The 10,261-nt window shown below is 34.6% G+C and overlaps 1 protein-coding gene across 1 annotated transcript; it reads right to left on the bottom strand.

The window, feature by feature from the left end:
- Positions 1 to 748: 748 nt before the first annotated feature.
- On the bottom strand, positions 749 to 3,502 carry LOC116004386 (G-type lectin S-receptor-like serine/threonine-protein kinase RLK1). Its single transcript, XM_031244421.1, has one exon. The coding sequence runs from the start codon at positions 3,367 to 3,369 to the stop codon at positions 946 to 948; it is 2,424 nt and encodes an 807-aa protein (XP_031100281.1). The 5' UTR covers positions 3,370 to 3,502; the 3' UTR covers positions 749 to 945.
- Positions 3,503 to 10,261: the final 6,759 nt, after the last annotated feature.

Genomic DNA, 10,261 nt, shown 5'->3' with positions numbered 1-10,261 from the left:
TATATATATATATATATACACACACACACACATATAAAATAGCGTCGTTTGAGATCTGTATATATATAATCCATCAGCTAGGGTTTCTCATTTCTTCACATTTGCGCAGTCACGTCATAGTTCTCTCTGTCTTCTCCATTCTACATTTCCCTCATTCTCTCAATCTCTCAGACTCTCACTCTCCGAGTTCTCTACTTCTATCTTCATCTCAGCATCATCATCATCATCATACCGCATTTTTATTTAAAGATTTCAAATGTTTAAGTATTCTGACTATTCTCCAACTTGCTGTAGCCTATAAGAGTTTCAGACTTCCAAATTCCAGTGGAGTTTCTATTCTTTGCCAGTCATGTTTATTATTAATTGACTAAATTAACTCTTTCACAAAGTTTATTATGGGACATTTCTTTTTTTTTTTTGGTGGGACAACCATCCACTTATTCAACAAAAATTTAGGTTTTAAGCTTGTTGGACATAATATAAGTCGATTTTACAATATACATATACCTCTGTTAGGTGGAACAGATGGCCTAAAGATTTAAGGATGCTCCATACCCAAAGTCCAGGATCGAATCCTTAACGTTTGGTTAAGGATGAATTGGCTCCTTCCACTCAACCACATCCCATAGGTTTTTGGGATCATTTTTGCTAGTTTCATTTGTGTAATACATATATCAGAAAAAAATTATATATAAAAAAAAAAAAAAAAAAACAAAAAAAAAAAAAGAAAAGTAGTGTTGTGTTACCATTTGGATTTGACAATGAATTTATAAAAGTGCCTTAGCGGGAATCAAATATCAAAGGTTTAAAATACAGAATTATATTCTATCAATGCATAAAGCCCATGCGAAATTATTACAATTTAGTAGCAAGTGAAATGCCAAAAGAAGGTAATACACAATCAGAGGGGCATGGCTTTATAAGTATAGGAAGGCAATAAAAGAGTCATTCAAGTGAAGCATGACTAGTGATACTGGTTAAAGGATACGGAACTGGAGGAACATGAACTTCAACTGTACCTTCAAGCATTCGGCTGACCTTCCTCATTGTCGGTCTTGAAGAAGGCTCTTCTTGAATGCACCAGATTGCAGTCATTACAAATCGTTCCAGCTTCTCCATATCATTCAAGGCCTCTGCATCATCCTCAACTAATAACACCATTCTCTTCTCTTGAAAGCAATGTATGAACCAATCAGCGAGAGCGACTATATTTGCTGCACATATTTCTTCGCCCTGCAAGCTTCTCCGGCATGCTATGATTTCCATCAGCAGCTTTCCGAAGCTATAAACATCGACCTTCACCGTGACTTGGTTGTTTCTGAACCACTCGGGAGCGAAATAGCCTATTGTTCCCCTAATATAAGTGTTTGTCCGGCTCTGGTTCATCATCAAAAGTTTTGCCAATCCGAAATCTGAAATCCGGGCAGTGTAGTAATCATCAAGAAGTATATTCTGAGGCTTTATATCGCAGTGAATGATCTGAGTGCTGCATTCTTCATGTAAGTAGGTGAGGCCATGAGCGATCCCCAAGGCAATTTTGGTCCTCTGCCTCCAACAGGGCTTGAGGTCATTAAAAAGGAAGGTCGCTAGAGTGCCATTTTTCATGTACTCATAAACCAGCAACCGATGTTGCCCCTCATCACAGTACCCAAGCAGCCGGACCAAATTTTTGTGATGTGTTTGGCCGATCACATTTACTTCCGTCTTGAACTCCTTGTCTGTATCATGAGCTACTCGATCTAATAACTTCTTCACAGCAACAATGTTTCCCCAGCCCACTGGCATTTCCCCTTTATACACAATTCCAAAAGCACCTCTGCCTATTTCTTGCTCAAACTGATTAGTAGCTTCTGCAAGACATTGATATGAAAAGTATTGCAGATTTGAAAGGTTATTAGGGGAAAATGCCTTGATTTTCTTCTTGTAAATGAAGAAGAATCCATAAAGAAGTGCAGTAAGGAGTAGAACATTTACAAATACAGAGCTTCCCAAGAGCGTTGAACCCGCAATGATCAAATTTCCTTGATCCTTCTTCCTCTCTGGAAATTCTCTCCACGGATCAGGAGTCAAAGGAGGAGCATCCCCTTTCCCAACTTTTAGGAAAGCCGTTGCGTCTAGACTCGTGTCTATGCGCCCATTCGACAGTGGAAACTTCTTCTTCCAACAGCTATTGCTTCTGAAAATTGCGACAGCACACAAACAATCATTCAAACAAGCTGTTCTGCAGTCATCTTTGTTGGAAGGATTAATCTGCTCAAAGTCCGACAGCGGCCAATCTGTGTCTGTTATCTCAATTAAACTAAACAGCTCTTCAGATGAGCCCTTCCTAGGTTCCTCACAAGTCTGAACATAATTTGGTTTGCAGTTGCCGTACTGGTCACTTGGATCAAACAGTGAATAACCCCGAGGGCAATTACAGGATGGTCTCTGGTTGGAATCAATTGAGCACACACTGTTGTACCCACAAGCCCCACTGCCTTTATCGCCAGTAATTTTGGTACAAATATTATCCGGCTGAGACCAAAGAGGAATCCAAGATAGGTTACCAGCAGAACCCTTGGGATAACGATACAGAGTGAGCACTCCATCAAAGTTTAGAGTCAGTCTCAGATAATTTTCTGTAACTGATGATACAGACTGTGGAGTAAGCTCTTGTGTTGCGTTGTTTCTTTTTAGTATAGAAACTGAGCCCTTCTCACTAAATATCACTTTATAGCCAGAATTTGTCGAATTTGAAGGATCAGAAGTCTGACTATTGTAGTAATCAGCATCATAGTCTGAATTGGTTGGAACCATTTTTGATGAAAGCACCAAATTCCCATTATCAGGCATCCGAAGATAGAACCTACCAAGTGAAAAATTGGCTTCAGAGCGTTGAGAGATGAGCATGGTGCCAATCTCCATCTCTTGAGTTGGCAATAAAGTGTCGGTTGGGTGTGCAAAGGTATCCCACAGCACTTCAGAATCATTTCTGGAGAGGACAAATTTTCCTGTATCATTCAAGAAACCATAAGCAACTTTATCAACAAAGCCATCAGTTACCCATAATCTATTGCCCTGAGGATCACGAAGAATCAGCCCAAAATCAGCATCCAGCCGCAGTGTTGACCCTTGTGGCACTGGAGAAGTAGTATTTGCATGCCAAACTATGGTACGCTCATTTATGTTGGCGTACCATATGCAAAGCAAGAACTGATTTTTGCCTTCAATTTGCGAGAATCCAAATGTGAAATCACCAGAAGGTGAGAGCCATGGTTTAGTGCTATCTGTAGCAGTAAGAGTGCTGCCAACAGCTATATTGTTTTGAGCAAAAGTGTGAAATGGAAAATGAAACACAAAGAGAAGAAAGTAAAAAGGAGTGTACACCATTGCAATAGAAAGTAAGGTTCTTTGCACGCAATAAAACTTGAGATGGAAAAGGAAAGTAGCTAAATAAGATTCATTTATATGGAGCACATACTGTAAGGGGTATTTGGTTGGATACAAAAATGTTTTCTTAAAAGTGGAGAAAATGTTGTTTTATGTTGTTAGGTTGGAGGGAAAATGAATTTTTTGTAAAGATGTGAATTTTGCTTTTCACAAGGCTGGGAAAAAATGTAACATGACTGGACCATTTTACCGTTATCAAAGTTTCTTAATTACATGGCACCTATTTATTCATTTATTTTTTTTAGGGACATATTGATCTTTATATTCATTATTCCTTACTTTTTTAAATCCAACTAAACAATGAAATCCACATTCTCACTAATTTCTTTTCTACAAACCAAATAATGAAATTCATTTTCCTAAAATTTATTTTTCATAGAATTTAGAATTTCAATTCAATTTTCCTTCAAATATTTTTCAGTATCACAAAAGTATAGCCTAGGAGTGAAAAGAAAACTGTGTATTCAATATTCACCTTTCTTCAACTGATTACAGTAGTTATTGAATCAGAGAAATATAAAGCCTTTGATAGCTAACAGAAATAATATCCCTAACTGACTCTAACAAACTAACTGCTGCTAACTGCTATTTTAGCCCTCTAATATTCAGCAAACTAAACAAGCTATAATACTTTTCCTCACTTCCTATTACAAGTCAATTGAGAAGAATTCAGAAATCAACATTGTCCAGTTATGTAAATGCACGCGTCTCTTTTTTTCTTTTTTCTTTTTTTTTTTCTTTTAAATACTAGCAACAATTTTCATTTTGATGTATAAGAATACATTGAATTAAGACTAATAGAAACAATAGTTCATGTTTAATTGTTTAGTAGAAGTATTAGATGAGAAAATGAGCAGAAAAGACAATATGAAAGCAAATATTAAGATTGATAATGAACCACACATATTGAGTTTCCAAATAGTTGGGACCACATGGCAAGCAGACTTCGATGTTTTTACCCTTAATTCCCACTGAATCAAATTCCTATCCACCATGCACTATTAGAAAACTAAACAATAAAAGAGGAGAATTTACATAATTGACTTGGTCAATTTCCAGTCTGATATGATCATAATTTCTATCACATGAATATAGATATCAATGCCACATTTAGTTGGAGAAGGAAAAAAACAGATATTGACCCACCAAGTATTACATTGTCATAACATTAAATTTGAAATGCATACATTTGAAATCTTCAAATAACAATTAAGTCCTTGAGCTAGCTGCTATGAAATATCCCATTCTCATAACTTTTTAAAGCAAGTTAAATCCCTACAAAATATTAGTCCAAATGTTTGTTGAAATGAATAGTTCATGTTATTTTGATTTTAGTTAAATCCCTACATTGAATAAAGACTAATATAAACAATAGTTCATGTTTAATTGTTTAGTAGAAGTATTAGATGGGAAAATGAGCAGAAAAGACAACAAGCTAAGAAAGCAAATATTAGTTGAAAACAAAAGTCATGTTGTCCAAGATAATAGACCGGAGGAAATGCAGGAAGTGAAGGTGCAATTCTAGAGTACCAAACATAAATTATATTTTAGACCGTCCATTTTTTCTCTCTATGTTTCCACAGTTTAATTTGACAATTATGCCCTTATCAAAAATATTGAAAGACTATCAGAGAGACCAGAGAACTTTAGAACTTTTAAAGAGGCATGCTAGCATTGTGTCAATTTTCTTATTCAGCATTGACATTTTCAACTCTAGGAAAAGAATAGTATATCTTATCAAAGGTATTAACACCATGGTGAAGCAAAAATATGCTGGGGGAAATAAAAATGGCAAACTAGTGTAGTGTATAAAATATGTACCTGTAACACATCAAAGTAAAAATTAATCCAGACAGGTAGAAGCTAGCTTCATATGCCCTTTGGCTAAGATTGTGGCTTGCTGTTAGGTTTCCAACATGGTCAATGCAATCATGACACGTGACTTGTATGCTAGCCTGCATTTCAATCAAACTGCTCATGAATTATGATCACTTCTTCAATCAATTTTAGTTAGCTGTCAAAAAGTATAAAATAAAATTAATGAAAGAAGCAAGCAGATAAACTGAAAAACTCATTGAAATTGAACCCTAGCAGTGTTGAATAATGCCTGATTTCCAGGTCTCTGAGGCAGTACATCAAACACCTTGAGGGCATTCGGAATTAACAGGATGATGAGAACTACACACTGCTAGTAATATTTCTCCATTTTCTTTGTTCCCAATTAGAATCACCGGAAGTTGCTGCTAAAAAGATAATTCGATCAATCCTTTCATCATTTTGGGAAGCCTCAAGTTCCAGTGAAATTATCCAACTGTCATGCAAATTACAGAACCACTTTCTTACCCCTGATTCCCTGATCAATGCAAGTTCCACTATGAGCCTCATTCACCCCTGAATTAATTTGTTAAACTCCCAATCACAGCTAAGTGTGACGGTTGACCAGGAATCCGATTTGTGACTTCAGAACGTTTGGTTGGAGGGAATTACAATTCCATTCTTACTTAATTTTCACCTAATTCCAAATGCAATTAAATTTCTTCGTTTGATTGGTTGAAATTGCAATTCCCTCATTTCTATGAAATTAAAATCTCATGCCCCCTAGGATTTTAATTCTATGAATTTTAGGAAGACAAAAATATAATTTTAAGACAAAATTACCCCTCTTTTTTTTAACATAAAATTGATGTCTAACATTCCCTTCTAAATTATAACGTATATTATTCTTCGACTTACTTTGTGTATGTTCATTTAAATTTTTATATGCAACAACATTCAAAATTTGCATTCTTTATATGCATTGTTTATATAAGCAACTTTCGTGTATGTTCCTTTGAATTCTTTATACGAGGAACTCTACAAAATTTGCATTCTTTATATACAACAACTCTAACAATTTGTGAATTAATTTGTCAATAATAATAATAATAATAAGTATTTTGGACTTCATACTACTTATTCCTTATTAATTTTCATGTATACCAAAGTCCAAACATTGGAATTGAGATCCTAGTAATTTTATTTCTGCGAATCAAACACCGGAATATTTCACAAATTATATGAGTATCAATGTATCATACCTTTACTCACTGGATCATTTATTTTGAAATTTGTTTATTAAATAGCATCTTTTAATTCACGTGTCAGATTTTATAAGATTTATTTATTGAATTTGAATTAAAAATTAATTACCAAATAATATGTATTGTAAAATTATAATTCGTAAATATGAATTATAAATTAAATGATTATTGTTAAAATTAGATTACCCATTAGCTCTAACACGATGTATAAAGAAAAGGGGAATTGTAGAGAAAGGGTGAAAGAAAATTAAAGAATAGAAAAAATCTAGGAGCGTAAATCTTTATATCTTCCTTCCAAAACATGACCATATATATACAATGTATTTAAAGAATGCAATAATGGTAAATAATAACATAGATGTTACAAATGGTACAAGACTGAATTATAATATTCATAATATTTATAACATTCTTCATTGGACATTATTTGATCATAACTTTGATTCTTTAAAAAACTCGCTAGGAAAACCTGGTGAGAAAAATTTAGACAAGAAAAGAGTACAAGATATATGAGTAATTATTTAAATATATTCATGTCTCGTTAAAAACTTCACTAGGAAAATCACGTGAAAAAAAAAAAACTAGCTAAGGAAAAGAGTACATGTTATTTGTGAAATCATATGTTGCACTGGTTGCCTCATTAAAAACCTTACTAAAAAATCTTGTGAGAAAAAGAATACAATCGCCAACCTTCAATTCATGGTTCATTCTTCAAGATTTACAAGAGTAGCATTTATAACATTTCTTATGGACCAACAAATAAATTGTACTTTTTTTTATCAAATAAAATAAATTGTACTTTTGTACTTAGATTTTGTTGCTCCCTTGAAGACAACAATCTCCCTCCTAGTGTGATACCCCAAAAACATATTTTTAATAAAAGCTCTTTTATTTAATAATTACCTACCATAAGTTTTTATAACGTAACTATGAAATTATAGTTTACAATACCTTATATTTAAATACCCTACCTGAATAGTATAAGTATTAATTTTCAGTTTTCACCTTAAAATCTATCTGAGATGAACCTGTGAACCTTATATTAGTGTTTTCAAGCCAAAACCAACCTAGCATATTTTTATATCAATCAAACCTTATTATTGTATAACCTTGACCTAACATTTTATCCAAAATTATAACCTAAGGTTTTAGACTAAAATTTCCATTTTACCCCTCTAGCCATTTCACCCTCAGACTTGCCTAGGGTTTTGAGCCCTATGTATAAATAAGCATTGTTCCATCCATTTTCTCATATCCCTCCCTTTCTCTTGTTCTTCCCAGAGGCAAGCAACAGAATAAACTTTATCCTTCACTTCCCACCGTCAATTAGTAGAGTTCATTTTGTCAAATTTTTAGAGAGAAAATTTGTAGAACACCTTACTCTAGATCAATCTTGTAAGAGGAAGCTCAACTTTGAAGATAATTGTTTTGGATTTTATTGCAATTTCCTAGGTAATTTCTAATCGCTAGTTTGATTTGCTTTTCAATTTGATTTCAATTGCTTTGTGTAATTAGGTTGATCTTTGTTTCAATTACAAGCATGGGTAGGTAATTTCTCTCATAGGATTTGAATATGATGCTAGTGTAGTTCTTCAATTCTAACTTGGAGATTGAATTGCATTCGTTTGGGGAAATTATTCTTGTCAATTGTTGGTGAATTGTATAGTTTCTTTGATGGTGGCCATCTAATTGAAAGTCCTAAGGCATCAAGACTAGGCAAGATATTGCTAGTGTTGATGTAGCTCCAATCAACATTGATTTCCTATTTCTTGACCTAAAGGTGTGAGTAGGAGAGGTGGTGTACGCTATGTGTTTGTGAAAATACCCCTTAGCTCGTTGGTTGCCTAAAAGCACTCCAAACCTAGGGAGATCCTAGTAGACCGAAAGGAGAACGGTACTTGCAAAACCTCCATAGAAGAACCTACTTTACAATGCAATTCTCCTAAACCATAGACACACTATGATGCATCATGGCTCACTAGCAATTCATTTCATAGCCTTTATTATTTGAGTTCAAACAATCTTCTTTGCAATTTGCTACTACAACATTCATTCATTCAAACATTCTTTGTGATAATGGCGAATGGGGAAAATGCAACACATTCTATTGATTAAAGACTTGTCAATACTTACAAATTTGACCTCCCTAGATACTGATAAAACTCTGAGGGTAACCCCAAACAATCTTTGATTTTCTTTTACCGCAAAAACGGAAAAAACACCAAATCATCCGTGAAAGGTGTATGTTTTAGTGGTGGTAAAAAGATGGAATATGAAAGTTAAAATGAAGAGATAAACTCCCCAAGTGTCGATCTCGAAGGAAGCAAGTCGGAACATTACTTAGCTTTTATGTAACGAATGCATAGTGATCACAAGAGGATGTCATTGTGCACAAATGAAAATCAATTGTTGTAGAGAAATCTATCAATTAAAGTGAACAAGTAATGAAACAATCAAATGAAAGAAACAAGGGAACGAATCGTGCTTGGTTGTGATGCCTCATCGTGTGACTAAAGCAAGAGAACATTAATTCACCTAAATTGGTTATTCAAGGCGGTTTGATCTCAAATCCTTTCCATAAATAATGTACTAGGTCTCTCTAGCTTAGGAATGTTTATTAGGCAACCAAAAGCATTAGAGGCATTTCATCGAACACTTAGGCTTCAACACCTTCCTACTAATCTACACTTAGATCTACATAGGAATTCAAGATTGTAAGGAGCTAGCCTCAACACTAATCACTAACATGCTTAGATTAAGGCCTTAATCTTCCAAGAGATTGGCCAAAAAATCTTAGAATTTAATCAACACTACAATCAAGAAACAAGAATAAGGAATCCAATTATAGCAATCAATTTCCACAATTGAGAATTAAAGATCAATACTAGGCATCACAACTTTGCACAATTCAATCCCTCTATAGAAATTAGCTACTCATCTTATGAATTCAAATCACAAAACCTAATTGCATATAAGGAATGTAAATTGCAATCAAAATTGAATTAGAAATTAGATTGGAAATGAAGATTACCTAGGAGAATCTAATTACAAACTTCAATGTAGAATTGTTCCTTCAAACTTGAATCAATTGATGAAAGCCTTCTAGGATCTCCTTTCTCTCTCTACAATGCTCTCCAAAGTAAATTGTAATATGAAAATTTAGGAATTCCTTCAAAATTTCCTAACTAAACCATTAAATAACCTTCCCAAAATTGCCCCTATCATTAATTGCTCCGCACCTCCCGTCCACGCGGGTTCCACGCGTGGAGGCCCAGTTTGGATCAGCACTGGAAAAGATCCATGCCGGCTCCATGCGTAGAGAGGTGTCCTGTGCTGTCCCGAGCTTTTCTTCCTCGCTTCATTTGCTCGTTAAGTCCTCGTGTCTTGCCAATTGGTTCCCAGGACCTATAAAAACACTCACATACATTAATTGGTTCCCAACTCCACACAAACATTAATGTCAACGACTTGGTAGAAACTAGGCTGCAGATAAGTGAAAAACATAGTTTAAAGCCAGGGAACAAAGGCCACCAACTAAATATTGAGTAAAATAAACAAGACATGAAGGAATAGAAGATTTAAGAAAGAAACCAAATGGTCAGTTTCTGCTAGAAGGGCTGCGCTTGTCTTCACATTCTGATGAAGTTGAACTTGAAATTTCTAGAAATGGGTTTCAAATGAGACATCCTAGCCTTTCCTCACTCAAGGAAAGATGACAATATATGGAAAACAAAAGCAGAGAATGTGCAGCT

Source organism: Ipomoea triloba, chromosome 14, assembly GCF_003576645.1.
Source record: "Ipomoea triloba cultivar NCNSP0323 chromosome 14, ASM357664v1".
Lineage (NCBI taxonomy): Eukaryota > Viridiplantae > Streptophyta > Magnoliopsida > Solanales > Convolvulaceae > Ipomoea > Ipomoea triloba.
The sequence above is the reverse complement of the archived record's forward strand: the minus strand, read 5'-3'. Positions and strand labels throughout refer to the sequence as shown.

Excerpts from the sequence above, each read along its gene's own strand:
- LOC116004386 (XM_031244421.1), bottom strand. The coding sequence starts at position 3,369 with ATGGTGTACACTCCTTTTTACTTTCTTCTCTTTGTGTTTCATTTTCCA.